The sequence below is a fragment of the Chenopodium album genome, chromosome 13, assembly GCF_948465745.1.
Source record: "Chenopodium album chromosome 13, dcCheAlbu1.1, whole genome shotgun sequence".
NCBI classification, from domain to species: Eukaryota; Viridiplantae; Streptophyta; class Magnoliopsida; order Caryophyllales; family Amaranthaceae; genus Chenopodium; species Chenopodium album.
In genome coordinates this window covers 26,415,201-26,439,222 of record NC_137846.1, presented here as the reverse complement: position 1 = coordinate 26,439,222, position 24,022 = coordinate 26,415,201, and the positions used below count along the sequence as shown (strand labels likewise).

General features: G+C 37.1%; 2 protein-coding genes across 2 annotated transcripts; one reads left to right on the top strand and one right to left on the bottom strand.

Annotated features, from left to right (window-relative positions):
• Positions 1-408: 408 nt before the first annotated feature.
• On the bottom strand, positions 409-2,654 carry LOC145575419 (uncharacterized). Its single transcript, XM_081633292.1, has 4 exons — positions 2,546-2,654; positions 1,513-2,362; positions 1,128-1,311; positions 409-855 (listed from the first exon to the last, which is right to left on the bottom strand). Exons 1-4 carry the CDS (start codon positions 2,652-2,654, stop codon positions 409-411), a joined length of 1,590 nt encoding a protein of 529 aa, XP_081489418.1.
• A 5,831-nt stretch (positions 2,655-8,485) lies between these two features.
• LOC145576549 (uncharacterized) lies at positions 8,486-17,032 on the top strand. The gene is made up of 5 exons (XM_081634289.1): positions 8,486-8,639; positions 9,490-9,622; positions 12,958-13,202; positions 16,021-16,192; positions 16,625-17,032. The coding sequence occupies exons 1-5, from the start codon at positions 8,509-8,511 to the stop codon at positions 16,778-16,780; spliced, it is 837 nt and encodes a 278-aa protein (XP_081490415.1). The 5' UTR covers positions 8,486-8,508; the 3' UTR covers positions 16,781-17,032.
• The last annotated feature ends 6,990 nt before the right edge of the window (positions 17,033-24,022 follow it).

The window sequence follows — 24,022 nt, the reverse complement described above, 5'->3', positions numbered from 1 at the left end:
CTCCTTTGCCTTTTGTTCACCTTTCCCTGCTCAAGTTGAACGTGCTAGGCCTCGTCCTCAGGCATCCCCGAGGTGGTGCCCTGTTTTACTTTGAGCAGGTAAGTTAAACTTAGGGAAAATTGTGATCTTCACTTGCTTAATGATGTCTTGCTGCACCTTATTTGGATGCTTTTTGCTTTGACTTTAATGTTTCTATGGTATTTTCTTCATGTTAGTGTGCGATGCTAAAGAATAACTTAATGAATAAACATTTTTAGGCAAGCTCACATAGTATACTCCTCACGTAGAGGCTTGTATTTCATTGAATTCAAATGCCTTAAATTGCCTTAATTAACATAACATAATTTTAAACAAAGTTCTTGCATAATTTAGACAAAGTTTTCCAGTTTCTACTTAGCCACTTGCCTTTTAAACAAAATATTTCTTTAACACATCTGCGTTGAAACTATTCCTTATGACCTGAACTTCTTGATCTGCGAGGAGGAAAGCACCTGGCCCTACTTTCTCATGGATGATGAAAGGACCTTCCCAATTGGCTGACAGCTTTCCATGCTGATTTCCTCTTCCAACTACTGCAGTCCTTCTGAGATCCAAGTCCCTAGGTAGTATTTCCCGGTGCTTGACTCTTTTGTTAAAGGCCTTTGAGATTCTGCTTTTTTGGGCTGCTAGCTTGAGAGCTGCTTTTAGTCGCATTTCTAGGAGAAAATCTAGCTCTTCCAGTAGACGCTTCTCATTCCCCTGCTGCTCATAGTGCTGGATCTCAGACTGGGGATTTGGACCTCCACTAGAACTACTGCATCGGCCCCATAAGCTAGGTTGAATGGGCTTTTTCCAATGGACCCTTTCTCTATTGTCCTGTTTGCCGATAATACCTATGGGATTAGGTCAGCCTAGAGGCCTTTATGCTCTTCCAGCTTTCTTTGTAAGGCTGTTAAGATCAGCTTGTTTGCTGCTTCTGCTTGGCCGTTGCTCTGCGGGTGGAAGACTGAGGTGCTTGTGTACTTAACACTCATCTCTTCCAAGTAATCCTTGATGGTGTCACAGTCGAACTGACATCCATGATCAAAGACTATGCATTGTGGCACTCCGAATCTTGTAATGATGTTCTTCCATATGAACGTTCTTACTTGGGAGGCTTTTATGTACTTGGTGGGCTCAGCTTCAATCCACTTAGTGAAGTAGTCCACTGCCACTATGAGGTACACCTGCCTGCTGAACCAGTGGTGAAAGGTCCCAATATGTCCATTCCCCAATAGGCGAACGGGATCAGACCGAGGATCGGGGTTAGATCGTTTGCTGCCTGATTTATAACTGGAGCATACTTTTGGCACTATTAACACTTTTTGACGTATGCTAAGGCATCCTGTGTCAGAGTTGGCCAGTATGCTCTTCTTCTAAGCATTTCAACTCCCACGGCTTTACCGCTAATATGGTTGGCGCAGATTCCTGCATGTGCTTCTTCCATAATTTTTTCCTGCTCCCACTCTGGAATACATCTCAGCAGCGGCTTACCAATTGGCATCCTTCTTGACTTTTTTGGCTTGCACCTCGTCATCAGGCAGCAAGCCGTGTACCTTATAGGTCAGTATGTGTAAGAACCATGCTCGATGTTGCCTGACGCAATGTACTTGCTTGCTTTCTGCAATGCTGCTTTCTTCCAAGACTTCCACCATGACTTTCCTTGTGAGGCTTTGAAGAGTGGAAATGGCCAACTTTGATAATGCGTCAACTTGGGAATTTACTCTAGGGACCAAATCTATCTGAAAATGCATTAGCTGAGCCACTAGCTCCTTTAATTTGGTTGTGTATTTCAACATTGTGGGCTCTCTAGCCTCATACTCCCCTTTCAGTTGGCTGGCTACCAGCTGAGAATCAGTCTGCAAGTGCACTTTTTTGGCTCTTGCTGCAATACTCATCCTCAGTCCTGCTAGAGTTGCCTCATATTCTGCCTCATTGTTCGATGCCTTGAACTTGAACTTAATGGCATACTTGAATACATTGCGTTCTAGCGATGTTATTATTATTCCCGCTCCGCTTCCCGTTTGAGCTGAAGATCCATCCAGTGCCACCTTCCAAACTCCAACCTCATCCTCCTTCTCCTCGTAGGAGGCCTCCACTATGAAGTCTGCTAAGGCTTGAGCTTTGATGGTTGCCCTAGGCTTAACCTCGAATTCATATTCAGAGAGCTCTATCGCCCACTTCAGGAGTCTGCCTGAAGCATCCATTTTCTGCAGGACTTTTTCCTGTAGGTGATTTGTAAGGATTTGAGTTGTGTGTGCATCAAAATACGGTTTCAGCTTTCTTGCTGTTGTTACCACTGCGAAGGCCAGCTTCTCTACCAGCGGGTATCTCTGCTCAGCCTCTATCAGCACATAGCTTACAAAGTACACTGGTTTCTGTTGTTTCTGCCTTTCGACTAGGAGAACCGACTTAATTGTCTGTATTGAGGCGGGCTGAAGCTTTTCACTCTACTCCCGGCTGATCATGGTTGGTAGCTTGGTCAAATGCTCCTTGATTCCCTCAAAAGCTTCTTTTTCTACTTTACCCCACTTAAATTCTCTATCCCCTTTCAGCAATTGATAAAATGGTAAGGCTTTGTCAGCTGACTTGCTGATGAATCGAGTCAGCGTTGCCATTCTCCCTGTCAACCGCATAATATCTTTAGTGCACTTGGGCTTTAGGAGGCTTAGAACTCCCTCTACTTTTTCTGGGTTGGCATAGATTCCCCCTCTTACTGACCAGGAACCCTAGGAACTTCCCAGAGCTCACCCCGAAAACGCATTTCTTTGGGTTGAGCTTGATATTATACTTGTTCAGCGTGGTAAATGTCTCCTTTAGGTCCATGATATGCCCTACTTGCGTGACGCTCTTAACAATTGAGTCGTCGATGTAACCTTGGTTCAGAGCTTCCATTTCAATCAAAGATTTGGAATTTGCGAAGGGGAATTGTAAAAGCACACACAAAAATTACTACCACTGCAGGTAACCCTTAAACTAGTTGATTTTGCATGTTTAATTGAGTGGTTTGTCGTTAAATTGTAGTTGTTTTGTGCTAATTGCATGTACAAATACCCAAAAGCTTCAATGTTTGGTATGTTTTTTTGTATAATTTGGTAAAAATTGACTGTTAATTGGGTTTTAATTTTGGTATAATTGAATTGAGTTTGTTGTTTAATTTAACTACAAATTTGGCTTGAATTTGTTTGAATTGTGGTTTGTTGTTGTTGTGGTCATATTGATAGGGTGAAATGAGTGATAAATTTCGCAAAATTACATTAAAGTTTTGGCATAGGGGGGAGGGGGGTTTCAAGCATGTTGCAAATGGGCAATTAGTGTATAAGGAGGGAAAGGGAAGACAAAACAAGTAGTCCCTAATGAGCTATGTTACTGGGACTTAATTATGTTAGGGAAGGATTGTGGAGAGACAAAAAGGTTGAGAGTGTGTAATACTTGGTTCCTGGACTTAGTTTAACTGATGGTTGAGAAGGGTGGATATTGGTAGTGATACTTTGCAATTATTGAGATAGCACAAAAGCATAGGGGTGTGGAGGTGTATCTTTGTCATGGGGTACAGTTGTCAACTGCTCAGCCAATTGAAGCTCCCAGTGAGCCACATTCCAACATTACTCCTTCAAAACCAACTAAACTTATTCCAATAAGGGCCTAACGCACAAAAGTGTTGACCCAAGTGAGGTCAAGTCCTAGAAAAAAGACTTTTAACCTTGTACCTGAACCACTAAATAAAGATTCCTCTTGCCACATTGATTTGTCTCAAGCTGTTCCTGCCATATCACATATTAGCAAACCATCCACCTTTGACTCATCAAATCAAATCTTTTAACAAAGCCATCCCAGAACATGAGAACCCTAGATCTGCAACTCATGCTTTAACTCCCACCAAAACACAGCAACTCACAAACACCAACACTTCTACACCTCAACTCACTGGGAACCCATTAGAAGATTATGAATGGCCTGGTTTGACAACAGGCCTGATTCTCCAATAACTCTTAATGATCTGTTAGGAGGGTATAGTAAGGGGAGTGATGAGTCAGACCCAACTTATGTCCCTGAAAATGATAAGGGCAAAGGAGTAGCAACTAAGACTGGTATTTTTGGAGAAGTTAACATAGATGTGGATATAGATTTAGGAGAAACTGGTGGAGATGATGACTTAGAGCTGTTAGATATTGATTTAGAGGAATAGGAACATGAGGCAACTTTGAATGAGGAGTTACAGTTTCAATTTGATACTAGTGATGATGAATACACTACAGCAAGGGAGAAAGTAAAGGCATCTTGGAGTAGTAAGCTTATTCAGGTAGCACAACAACTTCAAAGAGAAGCAATACAGGGAATTTGATTGAAAGGCTGTGTTTACACCAACAAGTGTTGAGGGGCCTTCTACTGTTGGTGAGGGGGCATCTGGTGCTGACCATAGGCCATCTGGTGGTTTGGAGAGTGATTATGAAAGCAGTGAGGAATAGACACACACTCCTCCTGGTTTTGATGATGATACACTAGAGGGTGGAAGGAAAAGGAGGACAAGGTTACCAGTAAGCCTAAATATAGATTTCTCCCAATTCAAATGGAAGGTGGGAATGAGATTTGCAAATAGAGAGGATTTTAAGCAAGCAGTTGGAAAGTATGTTAAGCTTCAAGGTAGGAATTTGAAGTTTGCTAGTAGTAACAGAAGTAGAGGTCAAAGGCTATCTATCAAGTGTGTTGAGGGGTGCTCCTTCTACATGTATGCATCCTGGTAGACTAGGAATCAGGTGAGATAGTGTGTGGGGAGAAAAGTTGCCATGGAAACATGAAGAAAAATAGGCAACTAAAGAGTACTTAGGTTGCTCAAGAGTTTCTAAAAGTCTTCAAAAGCAGGCCACATTGGCCTGCCAAAAAGATAATAGAGTGTATTAGACCATCTCCAATGGTGAGACTTGAGAGAGTTTCTTTAGGAGAGAGAAAGAGTATTTTTTGCAAATGATACCAATAAGTTGGTATCTAAACATAGCCTATAAGGTATTGGTGAAAAGGGACTTTGCCTATAAGGTAAAGTATGCTGCACATAGACTTCTCCATGGCTCTATGCATGACCATTACATGAAAGTGGGAGGCTATTTGGAAGCAATAAGGGCTAGTAGCAGTGGGTCTCATGTTGAGTTGGTGACTGACACAACCAAACAAGCATCCCCACTAGTCTTTCAGAGACTCTTTGTTTTGAGGGTGTGTAGAAAGGTTGGGTTGAGGGATGCAGGAAAGTATTGTGTGCAGTGTAGATGCATTTTTGTAAAAAAAGTCTTGGGTGGACAATTGTTAGCTATTGTTGGGAGAGATTCAAACGACTAGATGTACCCAGTAGTCAGGGCAGTGGTGGAGGGTGAGAATAATTCTTCTTGGGAATGGTTTTTCCAATAGTTGTAAGCATTCTTGGAATTGGATGAAGGTCAAGGCCTGGCTATTATATCAGATGAGCACCAGGTACACTGGAACAACATGAATTTTCTCTCTCTTTTTTTTGTTTAAAATTTAGCTAAGTTAGTGATATATTTCTTTCCCCCATGTGTTTCTTTGTTTTCAGGCAATCATTAATGGGGTGAAGAATGTCTTGCCTATGTCAGAGCACATACATTGTGCTTGACATATATTTTCTTTGTGGCATAAGACATATCGAGGGGATGAAATGAAGTTGCTATTTTGGAAAATAGCAAAATCATACAATGTTACAGACTACATTGATGCCCTAAATGAATTGACAGAACTGAATAGGGAAGCAACAAATGCATTCAAAGCATATAATCCAAGTTGTTTTTGTAGGGATTTCCTTGACCCTAGTACTAAAACTAATGCTATAAAAAGTAATATGGCCGAAACGTTTAATGGTTATATAATTTCAGCAAGGACTAAACATTTGTTATACTTGTTAGAAGAGATAAGAGCTTCACTTATGCAAAGATTGGTGCATAAGAGGCAAGAAATGGAGAAGAGTACTTCTGTCTTATGCCCTAGGATTCAAAGCAAGCTTGAAAAGGAGAAGCACAAAGCAGCCTACTATGAGGTGTACCCATTATCAGATTAGTTATTCAATGTAAGCCACAATTTGGACCGGCTTGTTGTGGACTTGAATGCTAGATCATGCACATGTAGAAGGTGGGATATGCATGGTATCCTATGCTGCCATGCACGTTGTAGCATGTATCTACTTCCTAAACAAGGATGCTGAAGACTATGTGCATGACAGATACAAGAGAGAAAACTACTTAAAAGCATACTCAGGTATCTTTGTTTAACTTGGTGCAATGTCAGTCAAACTCACTAAGTTTAATCAGCTAACTGAATCTTTTATATTTCAGGTTCAATCCCCCCTTTGGAAGGAGGGAGGCATAGGCCTAGGGTTGCATTTCCCTTCGCTTCACCTCCCATCAAAATTGGGCTAGGCCGTCCTAGGAGAAATAGGGTAAAAGACCCATTTGAAAACCCCAAAAATCCTGGAGCGAGCATTGACTAAAATTGGAGTTGAGATGACATGTAGTGTATGTCAAGTGCGAGGCCATAATAAGAGAAGGTGTCCAAACAAGGACATTGTTGTCCCCAATGAACCAGTTCCAAAGAAGCCAAGGGGGAGACCTAGGAAATATGCCCAACTAACTGTTGTTGCCTCCTCTACAGGACCTTAGACCGTAGCAGCACATCACTCCATGACTGCTCAAACAACCCAGCTTGGCAAGGGTGGGAGGACAATTAGAGTTGCCCAGGGCTGTAAAGGTGTTCAGGCAACAACAACAGCACCAAAGACATCAGGTTCTAGGACAGCACAAACCAGAGGAAGGGAAAGAGGAGGAAGGGGGAATAGAGGCATGGGCAGGAATACTGTATAGGTGCCTAGGGGTGTTGGAGTGTATATTGCAAATGATGGTTCAACATTAATAGGAAGTGTAAGATTCATATCACTGTTAATGTATTCTCATTTGTTAGTTGCTTCTGTTGTTGAACTAACTTAGTTATTTTTGAAATAGGTTGGTGTAAGAAGAAATAGAGGAAAAGAGGGTGGAAGAGGGGGTGCAACAGTGTCACAACAAGAAGTCAATCAAATCCAATGTAGCCAGACTTCAATTGTTTATCAACCAACTCAATGAAAACATGGCATAAGAACTAGTATTTTGGATATGATATTGTGTTAATTTATGTATTAGTCAGCTAGCCTTTTGTTTTGAACTATAATTGCAACTTCAAACTACTCTCTGTTTATTTTGAATTATGAATCAAATGGATGTGCCAACTTTACTTTAACACAACCAAGTACTTTTCATATATTGATAGAGTAACACAGTACATGATCATTATTACAAAGCTAATACAACCCAGTACCCACTAATACATTCATCATACTTGTAATACATTCCTACTTTGCATATAAAAAATTGCAAATAAACTAAAATAGCAAATAGAACCCATGAAAAAATAGAGCCATTGAAAAGTTCCTCTCGTTCCTTGAAGTCCTCATCAGCTCAATACGCACTTGGCACAATTCCGTTTTCAGCTCATGCAATTCTTCCTCTAAATTTTGCTTCTTCTCTTGCAATTTCTTAACTTTTTCTTCAACCATCTCCTTCTGAAGCTCCAATTTAGCTAAACTTGTTTCCTTCTCAAAAAATTAAAACATGAGGTCATCAACTTCATTGATGTTCTAATCCGCCCACTTCATAAAATTGCATTGCGTATCCTGTGCACATTCATAACAATATCAACAAGCAGATTAAACCCTAATTGTAATCCTAATTTACCCAATTTCCCCAATTGTAACATAAACCCTAATTTTCATAAATCAAATTAAATCCCGACATTATTAAATTAAGGAAATAATTATCGGCCATTTAGGACAACCGTAGAACTTTGAGCCTACATATGCCCTTGCTTTACCGTTTGCAAAACCGCTGTTAAACCACAAGTGCATTGAATTCGTGATGGAGTATTTCCCATTGAACTAGATGACGAACCCAAAGAACCACCACTTGCAATTCGTGATTGATTTTGACCCTTTCCTCCAGACATTGTAATCAATTCAATGTCAAAACAATTGAATAACAAAGAGAAGAAGATCGAAGAGAAGCTCGAGGAGAAGATGGAAACAGGGGAATTACCAACACCCTTGCCCTTAAAAACGCTTTAAAACTATTTTAAAAAATTAAAAATCAATTGTGACTAACGGTCACTTCCGCATTAGCTAATAACAGGCTACAGTAGGTAAGGTGACCTGCTAGGCCTCTTAAAAGTTAAAGGGTAGTAAAGTTGGGATTATTTAAAAATAAGCTAATGTAGGGATTTTGATCTCTTTTGTAGATCGTGGTATGACTTCTTATTAATGAATTGATATTCCCTTTAAGAAAAAAAAAAAAAAATCCAAAATAGGGATTATTTGGATCGAACTGGCCAAAGTTCGGATTATTTTTGACAAATTTTTTCCTTTTTTTTTTTTTTTTTGGGTATTTGAAAATGACATTCGAATGAATGAGTAGAAGAACAATGGAAAGAGGAGTACAACGATGGATTGTTGACATATCAGAATGGAACCCTTCACCCGCTGACTTCAGCTCTGCAATTTCTGTTCTTCCCCAACATCAGCACTCCTTTATATACAGGTAAAACTCCTCCCATTTTTCTACTACAATTTATTGCATTTACATTTGCTTAATTATTCTCGAGTTAATTTGCTTTTGACGAATTATATATTTCAATTTAATTAATTTGCTTTTGACGAATTATATGTTTCAGTTTAATTAATTTGTTAAGGTATTATTTTATATACTTGATATGAAGAATTAGTGGAAAGTTATAATTGTTGACGAATGCAAATTGTTCAATGATACATGATTGAGAATGTATAGAAGGGTATTCAATTTAATTAATTTGTAAAGGGTATAATTTTATGTACTTGGTATGAAGAATTAGTGGAAAGTTATAATTGTTGACGAATGCAAATTGTTCAATGATATATGATTGAGAATGAATACAAGGGTATTATACTGTTATATTTTTTCTGTCAATTGGGATTTTGGATAGTTGTTGAAAAGTAAAGGTTGTGTTGTTCAGTATTTAGGAATTGTGTTATACAACATTGATATTCTAAGAACTGTTGTGAAGATTACTTTCGAATGGGAGAGTTTGATAAGGCCGGTTTCAATGACCCTATAGACATTTAAAGGCATTAGAACAATTGTTACTTGAAATTGCTGTGTTTCGAATTTTATCAATTTTGTTAAATAAAGAAAGAAATGGAACTAAAATGATTTGATGAGAAAATATGCTTAATTAGATCAGTTGTATGTACCGTTAATCAAGAGAGGATAAGTGGTTTGCTTTCATAACAGAAATTTAACACTTGACACGTGTTGGGATCTGAATGGTGTGCCATTTGTTTTAAATTTGCAATTTCAGTTTCTAACTTTAATTAAATCAGACTAGGAAACTTATTATGGTTAAAAACTATAGATATGTGAAGTTGGAAGACCGAAAACGGGCATTGGTGAGTAGGCTGCTTCAGTATGCTCTTGTGCATCAAGTATTGGGAATTCCCTTTAATGAAATAGTTATCAGGTCAACTGCTGAAGGCAAGCCCTATGTGGTATAGCTCTTTTTCTTCATTCTCTCTTTCTAAAATTTGAAAAATGGACTGCTCTTCCATTTATATAATGTATTCTGTTTGGAATATTGAAAAATTTCTCGCGACTGGAACTTCCCCCGTCCTTTCCTTGGGAGAGTGATTGAGTTGATGTTGCTAAAGTGATTGAGACCTGAAATCCTCCAAGATGTAGAAATGGCAGGAGAAGTATAAGGGAAATGGAGAGGAATTTATAAAGAAGTGATAGGGAGGAAGGAGCAGCACTAGAAACTATCCTGGAGTTTCTTCTGAACATTTGAGGTTGTTACTGCTCATCCGTCAAAGAAGAGGAGAGAAAGAGAAGTGGTGCACACTGCCATTGTAACGTTGTTGCCAGATGATTGGCCGAGACTTATAGCTAGAACTCTGAAAAGGTGTTTTGAAAGCATAATTTTTGAGCGGTCAAAGCTAGTAATGATCCAAAGGATAAGGAAGTTAATATTATTAATCTAGCAAGATAATGTTAATTATGCCAATGGTTTGAAAAACCTTTTTATTTTGGGTAGGATGATTCCTGATTTTCTGTACAAAGGAGAAGTATGATCAGTTTTAAGAAAAAAGCTTCGGTGTCTTATAAACATGTAATTTTATGTTTCATGGACTCCACTCTTTTAGAGAGAAGCTATTGGTTTACCTAACCAAATTTAAATTCTAGAAAGCTGTGTGCTGAAATTTGTTTTTTTTTTTTTAAGAACAATTGGAGTCTGGGAAGAACAACAACACACAAAAGTTTAAGGTTTTCTAAATAATGTTAGCGTGTCGTGGGCATTTATTATAGAATATGGCAGGCTTGGGATTTTCTTTGTAGCCATGAAAAATTTGCACAGTGAGTTAGGTATCTTCTTTAGTAATTCAGTTACCTAGTTAAGATTTTTGAATCTGGGGTTGCTTTTTAATAAGTTTTGTTTGGACCTATTATACATATATTCTTAAGAAGCATCAAACTCATTAGTGGATTTGAAGTATGCAAGTCAGATGTGCCTAGCCTTTTTTTGTTTTCATGATCATATTATCACATTGGATCATTTAAGCTTGGGGTCAAGTCCATGTTGTACATGGGCTCTGCAAGATCAATAAAGTGGCGGATCAACAAAAATGTAAGAAGGGCGCCTGTAATGAGAGTTATATTCTTTGTGCTCTATGTGTCAAAGAATCCAACTCCTTATTTGTGGAATATTTACTTGTTAAATGTGTGTGGATAGGTAATTGGAATTTAATAATAGGTGTTCGAGTGCTACCGAACACCTATTTCAACATATGTATCTCAACCATATTCAACTCAACAGTTGCTATCATGAAAGCCCAATATTTTGACGTGTATAACAAAGCTAACCAAATAACAGCTCTATAAACTTTTCTCTTTCCCCTTAAAGGCAACATTGTTATCTTGTAGTATTCCAAGATGCTACTCTCCATCAGCAAGTGACCATCATGAGTAAATATCTTGATTTATATTCCATTACCTTGAACGATGAATCTCAAATACTTAAAGTACCAACAAATAGATAATTAGGTCCTTTTAGACTTTTAGTGACACGGTATCTTGATTGGAGTCTTTCTTTGCACCAAATTCTCTCTTCAAATATCTTTTAGATTTCCCATACTTTTTCCATTTCTTACAGGCAACAAATTGACTTTATCATACTCTCATTAAAAGTCAACTTGTTGCATGTATTCAGAAATGGACAAAGCATTAAGAACTTTTTAATAAATGAAATGAGGGAAACATCTTCTAGCAGACCAAATTAGTGCACCATCTAGTATCTATGATGGTGTTTTTTTTTTTTTTTTTTTTTTTTTTTTTTTTTTTTTTTTTTTTTTGGTAGATAAAGTGTAAAATTTTTTATGTATCTTGTTTCATGATACATCAACTTATTGCTTTGTATGGACTTATATAAACTAAGAATGAAGCTTATGTTGATTCTTTTCACTTTCTATATGCCTGTTTCTAGCTTAGATTGAGGTACTTATGCTAAGGAATGATTTTAGTTTGTATAATTGTATCTGCTTGCAATTGCAGTTGTGAAGTTTTGCTCGGTGCTCAGTATTCTGTAAATAATCAAGCTGCCAAATTGATTCTACTATGGACATGACATTTTTAATGTCAAATTTTATATTCCAGCTGGAAATAGTGGTTATAACTTAGGTCTTTTCATTTTGGAAAAATTGCTTTTAATAATCCCACCTTTGATCGGTTCGCCGTTAATAATCCCACCTTTTGATTATTATCTAATAATCCCATCTTTATAGTGAATTCTCTTTTATTGGTCCCTTACCTGTTGGTAACCGGTTTTAACAGGTTAAATTGCTACGTGTCACTTTATAATTAGTTGATAGTTATTTTTAAAAAAAAAAAAAATTTAAGAATTCTTTTTTAAAAAAATAATAAAACAAAAGTAACCCACCACTCCACCAGCGAACCCCAAAGGCCCAAACCCCCACGCCACCCTACCCCAAACCCTCCAGCATCCATCCCCTTCCCCACCCTCACCCAATGAAAATCTTCTCTTTTTAATCACAGGGAGTATGGGCGAATTTGATGGTGCGATGGTGGAGCGAACATTGGGGTTGCGATGCTTCAAAAATCATAGTTGCTGGATGATCGAATTTGGGTTGGCATTGATGTGCGTAAGAGTTGCGTGGGTGGCGCGATGGTGGTTGCGATGTATGATTGGGGTGGTTGGGTAGCTGCTATCCGCTCTGCGTTGTTGATGTTGAGGGAGTATGGGCTGTGAGGGGGAGAGTGGCAAACGAGGAGGTGAAGTTTTGTGGGTTGCTGCTCAGAAAGTTCGGTGGTTGCTGTGGTTGTGTGGGTTGTGCGTACAGAGGAAGGTGGCGAACAGGGAGGTGAAGTGTTGTGGGCTTGAATTTTTATTTATTTTTTGTTTTTTAGTTTTTTTTTTTTAATCCTATCGTGTAGTGACACATGTCATTTATTAATTTTTTTAAAAAAAAACCTAACGTACAGGTTACTGGTCTCATGGGACCAGTAGAAGAGAATGTCATATAAAGGTGGGATTATTAGATATTAATTAAAAGGTGGGATTATTAACAGCGAACCCGTCAAAGGTGGGATTATTAAAAGCAATTTTTCCTTTCATTTTTGATAAGATCTTACATGTGAACATTCTCATTATAGCCTTTAAAATTATTTCCTAATACTACCCTCATTTTTATGTGAGACTTAAACTTTTATAAATTCTAGCTACACAGGCAGTCAGGCACTAGCTATTTATTTATCTTATTCTTCTGATTTTGTATACACACTCCATTTTCTTAATGTAACTGTGTTTTTTCAGCACTTTGATGAAGTGAGGCCGGAATTTCCGAATTTCAACTTCAGTGTCAGCCATCATGGTGATGTTGTGGCTATTGCGTCTGAACCATTCTGCCTTGTGGGTTTGGATGTAGTTTCTCCCCAAATACCTGTAAAGGAGACTACTCAGCAATTCGTCAACAGTTTCTCATCATACTTTTCAAGTAAGGAGTGGAACAAGATAATTTATGCTGGCACTTGTGATGATATGCTGCAAGGGCTCTATAGGTTTTTCTTCTTGCTCTGATTTATTTTCCCAGTCTCTTAAGAAAGGAAAGAGGTTAGTGTAGGAGTATACTCCCTCCATAAAGTTTTAGGAAAATTATAGTGTGGGGACCAAAAGGAGAATTTTATAATTATAAAGTGTAGTTAGCAGGGATATATTTAATTGTTAGTAGGAGAGAGAAAAAAAATATAGTGTAAGTGGGGTTGGTTAAAGAGAGAAATAATAAAATAATAGTGGGTGCTTACCAAATAAGGAAGTGTTGCAATTATTACGAAACAAACGTAAAAGGAAAGTGTTGCGATTATTTATGAAACGGAGGGAGTAGTTGCCAAGATTTATATAATCTGGATTTCTATCTTTTTAACAATTGTATTTGTCACTACAATCAAACTATAACTTCATAAATCAGCTTTGTGAATTGTTATTCTATAATTAGCTGTTTCGAAAGATGTCTATAATTTTTTTGAAGAAATCAAATCTTTGCTTACAGAAATTCTAGTTTTTTGTCTTTCGCTTTATAAGGTCACACTGTACCCTTGATGAGATCAATCATTTTCTTGTGGCCTAGTTGCTACATGCCATTTAATCCGTGTTACTACCACGTAATTATCCGACCTGATATTCATTTAATGCACGTCTTCACATTGATCCTTGGGAACAATAATGAAATCATTTTTTCATTTAATTTAGCCAAGTTGAATTGAGCACCCAATATTTTCCATTTTCAATTTTAATCCCTCTATTTGTTTTATTAAATAGGGTGTTACAGTTTTTTATTTTTTGGAAAAATTGGTTTTATTAATCCCAACTTTGGGTCATTTTCTATCATTAATCCCAACTTTCGATTATTTTTTAATAATCCCAACTTTTTGGGGCGTTTTCTTTTAACAGGTCATGACCGGTCAACAAAAGTAAGCGACCTGTTATAGTAGGTTATTTGACACGTGTCAACCCTGATTGGTCCATAAAAATTAAAAAAATTGAAAAATAAATCCAAACACCAGCCACGCCCCCAGAACGAGCACTACAGCCACTCCCTTCCTCACTTTTGCCGACCGAAACCCTCCCGCCACCTCTGACTGGCCACCCCTTCTTCCCCAGCCCCCTCAAATCAACCCCTTCTCGGCAACCACAAAGTCAGCCATGCTCCAACTCCCACCCAAATTAACCACTTCCAATCCCTAAACGTTCTCAACTTCCAACCTGCCGGAGTAGTCCCACCCACCGACACCAAATTCCAACCCTTTCCCTTTTGGTCCATATTGACGAAGGTTGGTTTTCGATTTGGTGGATTTTGGGATTAGGTGGGTTTCGATTCTGTAGGGGAAAGTGAGAGGGTGGGCCGGCCGGCCGACTTTAGGGGTTAGGGTGGGGTGGCCGCCGGTGGTGGTCAACCGGTTAGGGGGTTTATTTGATTAAGGGGAAGGGGTGGGGTGGTTGATTGTGTGTTTTTTTTTTTTTTTTTTTTTTTTTTCTTTTTTTTCTTTCTTATTTTTTTTAACCAATTACATTAAAACACATGGCATTTTAAAAAAAATTTACAAAAAAACCTTTCAACCGGTCACAAGTTATTTGGCTTAAAAGAAAATGCCCTCTAAAGTTGGGATTATTAAAAAATAATCGAAATTTGGGATTAAAAATAGTAAATGGCTCAAAGTTGGGATTAGTAAAACTAATTTTTCCTTATTGTTTTTAGCAAATTTGTATTACATGTTAATATAATATCTCTCCCCCGTTACATCTTTTACTTTTCAATATAATATTAACTCTACTATATTTTCCTACATTATTTTCATACCCAAATTATCCCACTTACATCTTACTATTATAATAAAGTCAATTAAGCCTTATAAAATTTGTGCAGTCAAATTTTAACACTTGGAAAAAATGTAGTATAATGCTATTTTTACTCATTGGATGGGTCTCCTTGTGGCTTTATTCTTACCTAGAGAATAATCCTAGCATTATTTACTTGTAGTTGGTAATTACTTTCTTAACCTTCATTTTTAGGTATTATATTGGAATTAGGTACCAATGGTAAAGAAAACTGAGATGAAAGCATTGTTTCTTATATTGGATACAATTCCTTGGATATTTAAAATAGCTAATTTATACTTCAACTGATACACCCGTTGTACATGCATCATTTCCATTCCAAGCGTAAACTGCAATGAAGGCCTTCTCTATGTGGCATTTAGGGGTGCTTTAATCATATATAAATGACTAGGTTTTTTTTATCTGATGCTATTCACCGGAGGTGGAAAGGTTTCACTCCAATTAAATGATTAAGGGCTCAAATTAAAATTGTGCTAGGGGTGGGGGTGGGGTGGGGGGTTGGAGTTGGGATTGAGACAGATATTGAAAACTGAAAATAAGTTTAGACTGTAGCAGAAGTCGTCATTTTGGACTAACAAAATATGTTTCTTAACGGGTATTGACTTCGATTTAGTTCATCAATTTTGTCATTAAATTAATTGCAGGGATTACTCCTTCCTGTTCTAGACATGGGAGTTTCCATCTCTATGTATTAAATTACTGTGTATTCTCTTAAATTTTAGACAAAACATGGAGAGTGCATGTTTAACATCGAGTCAAACTGTTAGCTAAGGGGAAATTACAGTTTGTGATGTTTTATGGAAGGCAATCATTTCTGTAGTATTGTAGATGTTAGTGCTAAAAATTTGGCTACTCGACATCAGTCACCTAAATGTTCTTGCTTACCATGAATTTGACTCTAAAGTTTCATTTGACTGTAATGTAATTTGAGACTTTTCAGATGTTATGCGATTATTTTTGAACTGATTCAGACTATTGAGTCAGATATTGGAGTCTGAAGGAAGCATTTGTGAAAGCAATAGGGAGTGGATTAAGGTACAAGCTGGATGCCCTGGAGTTCAATCACATTAATTGGACCAGAATTTCTGTGAAATTACACACTGAAGAACTGAGGCACTGGAAATTTTGGCATTTTGAACTAAAGAAGAGGCATTATGTAAGTTTCTCATTTAATTCTCCACATTCTTAGCTACTCTATCTTGCAATCTATCCACTTTTTGATTGATGGACAGTGTACAATTGGAATGTTTTCATACATATGTGAATGTATAGTTGCAACTTTGGTATTTGTGACCATTCTAGTTAGCTTCAATGGCCAAAATTCTCAATCCAGTATGCCAAAGAAATCACTTCACATGAAATGAAACATTGTTTCTTATGGCAGCAAAGTTGATTTTGCTTTTTGGAGTCTTATATGATGCTCATGCATGTGTATGCTGGTAACTGGTATGCTGTTCATTCTCGAATACGGAGTAGATATATAAACATGTATGTATTTATCAGTTCTTGTCTTCATCTCTTTCTATGGAAGGTGCAAAGGAGTTTTTCTGTTGTTTATTCTGTTATCTTACTTAGCTTCATGCAACAGGTCTCAATTGCTCGGGGCTCTCCACATATGGCAACTGAGAATTTCAAGAGAACACTTAAACAGACTGATTTCAATGAAGATGAATATGGTTCGGGGTTCAATCTTCCTAATGCAAGTTTTATATGGATAACTGTAGAGCAACTCATTCCCAATTAATTCTCATCAAGGATCCAGCATTAGCCCCACTTTTTTATGGTGCTAGGAGCATGAGTATAGATTTACATCCCGATTGAGTTTAAAATCTGAGCTGAAGGGTGCAGGACAAAAATATTATTTGTTATGCAATAAACCAGATAGATCTAGGCCATGGGAGTGAAATCAAAGATGAAATGTCAGTCGTTCTTTGCTGTAATTTGAGTCAACATTACCATCTTGGATATACAAATATTTTAGCATTTTTCAAATGAATTACTTTGGCATTTACTTCTGGAACTTCATTGGTTTTGTTGCCTCCAAACACGGTGTTTAAAATGTCTACTTTTGGCTTTCTTTCTAGGTCACTTTATTTCTTTTTTCTCTTTCGCTCAGTATTTGGTATACCATCATGTCAAGATGAACTATTCCCTCCGTTTCACAATGATGTTCCTATTTGAAATCTTTGACTTTTAAAAAACAAAAAAGAATCTTCTAAATTTCTCTCATTCTATAAAAACAAATATAGTCATGTGAGATCTAGTTTGATTTATTTTGGTGAGTATATTATCAATACTCCCTCCGTGTTTTTTTAAGTGTTACAGTTTGACCGGCACATAGTTTTAGGCAAATTAATTGACTTAAATAAAATAAGAGGTAAGTGGGGTATTTGGAGTATTAAAGGTTTACAATCTGGCCTGACCTTCTAAAATTATGCCAGCAATGTTTTAAGTCTAAGAATATCCCTGAGGAAGCTAACAAAACTATTATTTCCCTTATTCAAAAGGTTAAGGACCTTGAATCCATCAAGCAGTTCAGGCCAATTAGCCTTTGCAATACTTCCTATAAGTTAGTTTCAAAAATTCTTGTTCAAAGGATCATGCCTATTCTTAACTCTATCATATCTACCAACCAAAGTAGTTTTCTGCCTGTGAAGGGGTTGTGATAATAAATACATAGCTGCTTCTGAAATTCTCCATTCTATGAGGAAAAAGTTAGGGAGTAAGGCTTGGTTTTAAGATTGACTTAGAAAAGGCTTATCATAGGCTTGAATGGTCTTTTATTAAGTTTTGCCTTCTAAATTCTGGGTTTGATGCCAATTCTGTGGAATTGATTATGAATTGTGTTTCTAATCCTTCTTTCCAAGTCCTTGTGAATGGTTCCCCTTCTGATCCTTTCCCTACTTCTAGGGGATTAGGCAGGGGGACTCTCTTTCTCCTTACCTCTTTATTATTTTTATAAACTACCTGTATTTTCTCATTGAGTCTGCTTTTTAGGATGGATCTTGGAAACCCTTTAGGTTTTGAAATAACAACACTCCCATTCCCCATCTGTTGTTTGCTGATGACCTCCTTATGTTGGGTGAGGCTTCCCCAATCACTCTTAATGGCCTCCAGGACACCCTGGATCTTTTCTAGGCCATGTCTGGTAAGTGCATGAACCCTTTTAAGAGCAAGCTCTATTTTTCAAAAAATGCTACTCCCTTCTCTATTGATCTCTTTAGCTCCAGCCTTGGTATTTTTGTGAGTAAGGACTTAGGCACTTACCTAGGCTTTCCTCTTACTAACAAGAGGCCTACCAAAGCTCAGCTTAATCATGTCATCCAAAATATTAGGAGCAAGCTCAGCAGCTGGAAAGCTAAACATCTTTCCAAAGATAGTAGAGTTATCCTCATCAAGTCCACCCTCTCTTCTATCCCTGCCTACTCTATGCAAGCTATCTGCCTTCCTAAGAAAACAAATTCCCAAATTGACCAACTCTGTGCCAAATTTTTCTAGGGCACCACCCCTGATTCTAAAAAGGTCCCTTTGATTGCTTGGGATAAAATCTGTTGTCCCAAGGATGAAGGGGGTTTAAACCTGAGAGTTTCCCACATGCAGAATAGAGTAGCCATGGCCAAACTTTGCTGGAAGCTGCAGAACTCTAACAATCTCTCTGCCACAATCATTAGGGAGAAGTACTGTCTTAGAGACCCTGCTACTCCTTTTTATTAGGGGCTCTCACATCTGGCAGGATGCTGGGAAGGGTTGGGACATCCTAACCTATTTCTCCCAATGGTGTGTGGGAAAGGGATACCACTATAACTTCTGGCATGATAATTAGACTGGTCTGAGAACCTTCAGATCCATTGTGGTTGGTCCTTTACCTATGGGTGAAGATGATAGATTGGTCCAATCTGTTATTGTTGAATGCAAGATTGACCTTCCTAAGCTTACCCTCCCCTGTCATGGGGAGGACTTCATTTTTTCTGCTTTGGGTAAAGGTGGTTATTTTGACAGCCAAACTGCTTATAACCACCTTTGGGATATCTCCCACCCAAACTCTGTTGGTAACATATTTAATCACTCATTCTGGAATCTTAATATTCCTCCTCCTAACAAATTCTTCCTGTGGCTATGCCTTTGGAATAGGCTCCCTACAACTGATCATCTCAACTCCAGGCACATAATACCCTCAGGCTTTTGCTGCTTTTGTCCTAGTTTGAAGGAAACAACTCTCCACATCTTTAGGGACTGTCATAGAGCTTTTGAAATCTGGAATATTGTTAAGCCTCCCACTCTTAATAATTCCGAACCCCCTATCGGAATAATGCACTTGTTCGAAGGACACCATTCCTTTCAGTCTCCCACTTGTCCTTCCAGACAAGTGTGCTTTTAGTGTGTAGCCCTTTTCCTATGTCGCTTAATGCCTCTTCATGAACTATAAAGTAAGATTTATTTGTCATCCTTATTACGTCCAGAAGTGTTTCTCGATTCCGAGTCTGACTGTCAATAAACAGATGATTTCTAAAATCCATCCGAGCACGACCATGCATTTTACAGTCTCGTTCTACGAGAGGCCTTGTAAACAACAAAGACATCTTCCCTATTTTCAATAGGGGGACATTTCCAGTCTTGTAATGTAGCTTCTCTTACTAAGAGGACCTACCCGCCCGAGTGATGCCGTTATAATCACCTATTACGGTAGACGTTTGACAATCATCAAAACGGACTAGTACTCAAACAAGAAAGCTCACAATACTCATGGTCGAGGAAAAAGGTTCCTATAGCAATAATGAGAAGTATACTTATGACGATTTTTAATCTCTTAAAGTATTCTCATAGGTCAATCCAGTATGGTTCTAAACCAATACTTGTGCAAATGATTTATGACAATCATGTCCTTGTAGCACAAGAAACGGTGCTATAAATCAAACTACACACTAATCTCAAATGGTCATTAATCGTCCATCGTTTAAATGACCTCGATTAGGGATAATTTTCGATTATAATATTCAATGTTCACTTAATAGGTGTTTCCTTACCAAGATTGGTCTTGATACCCTATTTTGAATATTTCAAGAATCGAATGGACTCATTATTTAATTTTAAACAACAATTAAATAGCAAACGGAGTGATAAAATTTGCATGAAATTTTAAATTACTTCAAAACCTGAATGGTTCATCTTATGATAAATGGTTTTTCCGAATGTTTTAAGTGTATCACTCTTTATAAAACATCTATAGAAATCACACCCATATCTAATACTCTTGATTTATTTCATGCAATTGTGAATGTTGTCGTTCACTTATTGAATAGGTTTAGTTATATTTACTTTGCTAATCTTAGCATCTTCATTACTGATCACTTTCATAATAAGATGATAAAATTTGAGACTGCCATGGATTATATGTGATTTAGGATTTATTGTCCAAGTCATGGCTCCCACTCATTTTCATGATTGAGATCTTCAACTTGACAACCTACAATCATTAACGTTCAACAACGAACTTTCCATAGAACATCTTCTTTATTATCGCCATTAAGGCAACAATATTCTCAACATATATTTTAGTAGACTTCCTAATGATGCTTTGCTTGGGTTTCACTCCAAACGACTCACAATGATTTGGGATACCCTAATCACTTGTGATCATGGAAATTTACTTTAAATTCCTGCACATTACACATGGATGCACATCCATGTTACCATTCTCAAGCCACGACTCATTATTAGCTCATGCTCATAAACGGCTTCCTTGTTAAGGATCTAATCCTTGTTAAGGTTTGTGCTTGCAACATCAATTCTTAAATTGTATTTGTTTCTACAAGTCAAGAATTCATCCTGTTACTTATCGAAGTAGTTTGGATGTTCTTGGCCATAATCTAACGATCTATTACATAGATTCAGGTTGATTGGTACTACATACGTACTTCACATGCTCTAAGCATGTAAGTCGTGCAACGATTCCATATCATAGCGTACATGATGGATTAAGTTGCAGAGTAATTCTCAATCTTAGTCCATCCATGTGACATTTTAGCTCATTCAGTTTCACAGAGTCTTGCTAAACTGTTTGCTGTGTGGTATGGTTGAAAGTCTCTACTAGAGTCTTTCTTGTTTGACTTAGTATTTAGCCTAGCTCACACTTAGTTTAAACATTTACTTAGTTTTATACATACGGGTCGAAAGTCTTTCAAAGTCCTTCAATTCATGTTTAACAAGTTAAATTCCTTTACACGTTCAAACATTTTATTAAGTCTATACAATAGATCTTAATACCAATATGTACTAAGTATCGTCTTTTTCTTGGTCCATTGTCGAAAATACTTTCAAATCTAAGCATTTAGCATTTGATAGTTAATTTGCAACAGAGTTCGTAGACTTCTTATTAGACCTTACAAGATTGACTCTTGCTCCCACTAAACTTCTTATTCATAAGAATTTCTATGTTTTTTCATAAGTTAATCCTTTTATCAACTTTATGAGAAAACATGTTCCACTTCCTTTATGCAATGCTTCCTTCAATCCCATAATGAATTTCTTGAGCTTGCTTTCAAATCTAGCATTATTTAGATTTTCAAAACCTTTAGCCTATTTTCATAGTCACTTCCAAAATCCTATTTTAGGAAGGCGGTTTTGGTATCTATTTTTTCATATTTCATATGTGCAATTTTGCTAGAATAACCACGAAAAGACTTGAGCATTCCGATTGGTGAGTAGGTTTTTTTTATTAAAATCAACTCTTTGAATTTAATTATATCCTTTTCAACCAATCTAGCTATGTATGCTAGATTTTAAACTTATTTGCACATTTTTTAGTTTTCTCCTTGAAAACTTATTTGAAATCGATGGGTCTTTCACCCTTCATGCAAATCAATCAAGTTTTAAACATGATTTTCAAACATGGAGTCTATTTCGGATCTTATGGCCTCTAACCATTATTTGAAATTTGGATTTGTCATAGCTATCTTACAAAGCATTATTCCCTTACTATCTAATAGTAAATAGTATGCTTGTAAGTCTTAGGTTAATTTCTAATTTAATAGAAATTTATAGGATTCAATCCAAGCCTCTGGTGAATTCTATACCTATACGGGGTTATTGCATCAAACACTGAGTTTCAAGGCGCTTCCAAAGCCCTTTTTTGAGTTGATCTTACTCCAACATTTCTAACGTTTTATGAGTAATGAATTCTCTTTTAAGGCACTTGTAAAGTCCTTTTGAGTATTCTTGATAAAGTATTCTTACGAAGCCCTTTTAAGGTCTTCCGAGATTCTCAGTTCTAGTTTGTTGCTAATATCTCGATGGTCATCGAGTTCATTTTCCTCCCACTTGTCGTTTTGGAAATGTGTTTCTTTCCAGAAAGACACCACTTAGAGCAACAAACATTATGTTCTCATATAGGTTGTGGAGGTAGTGCTCGTAGTCTCAGTTGAAAGCTTACAAAGAGACATGTATATTGTCTTTGGGTAAAAGTTCATTGTGAAACAAATAGTTAGCTCCCACTTGAGCTATCTTAGCCTTTAATGAGCAATTAAGCTCCCACTGAACCACCTAGCTCTTGCTAAGCCGGTGAGCTCCCACTGAGTCACTTAACTCTCACTGAGCCAGTGAACTCCCACTGTGGCTAAGAGTTTTAGACATATACTTGAAAAGACGTTTAGAAGTTAATTCTATCCATAACTGAATATGACGTCCTTTCTTAGCTTTGACATTTTGTTTAGTGTAACATTAGTTTTGTGCAATTCTTTAAGAACTTTATAAGAAAGGGGTGTGAACCATCATCGTTTGAGTCATTTTTAAATGGCATCGAGGTCTCCGTGAAGACACACTATGTTCTTTGTGGAATTATTTATGAAAATTTCAATTTCATAACTTTGTGATGGCCACTCTTGGCTCAAGAAAACATCGCTCGATCTAATCTAGACGTTTTGATATCTTGCCAAGTGGATTCTGTACTTCATTGAATTCTTGAACTATTCAAGGTCAAGTTTGTTCACATTTGATGAATATAGCCATATTCTTTCAAATTCTTCGTGAAACGTTGAAGTAATTGAATCCTTTTTAGCTTTCGGAGTCAATTGTCTATACCAAGAACTAAAGATTTTTTACTTTGTTGGTTTTAACATGTAAGACTTGCTTGTCTTAGAACGATTCCGAATCGATCGACTATCAAGAGCCTATCTAATAGAGCCTTGAATACGTTCTTGTCGATGTGACATTGCTAAAGATATTCGGAACGCAAATCACGCCCATGACTTTGAGCTTTTGCCAGTTTATCATGTTAAGAAAATGTTTGCTTATAATCAAGCATTCTTGACTCATGGCTTGGATAACCATGCCATTCAAATAAATTTCGCAACTATTGCTCATTGCTTGAATGTGAGTCTTTCCGTGTGTAAACGGATTGTTTGCTGATTATGGAACACAATAACCATTTATTTGTTCCAGCCTTAGCTAAAAAGGTCTTTAAACAAAGCATATGACCTTACAACTGATGTAGCACCACTTGCTTCATTCTAAGCTTGTAAGTCGATAACTTAGCTTATCTTCAATAGTTTGAGGTCACTTCTAAAGTGGAACACTCAAGCAGTATTTGATACTTGTCAAGATAATAATTTGCTAAGTTAATTAGAATAACATGAACTCTTTAGCAGAAAGGGAATCTTATTCCTTTTCTTTGTTCCTTGATTCCTATAATTCTTATCATACTTTATCTCATAATCTTTCAGAATCACTTCTTTAAGAGTCTTTGACTTTTATACATTGTTAGGCATAATTAAGCATCTAATGCACCGTATAACAAAGTTCCATATTTTCCTTTAATTTGTACTTGAATTAATACATCAATGAGTCGTACTCACCAGAGTATAAAGCGAAAAGATATGTTGGTTGTCAAGCATTGACAATTTTGAGTTTCAAACTCAATACTTCATGTTTATCAAAACTACCTAGTATTTTGAACACATGATGTCCAATCGTCCTTTCGGACTTATAAAAG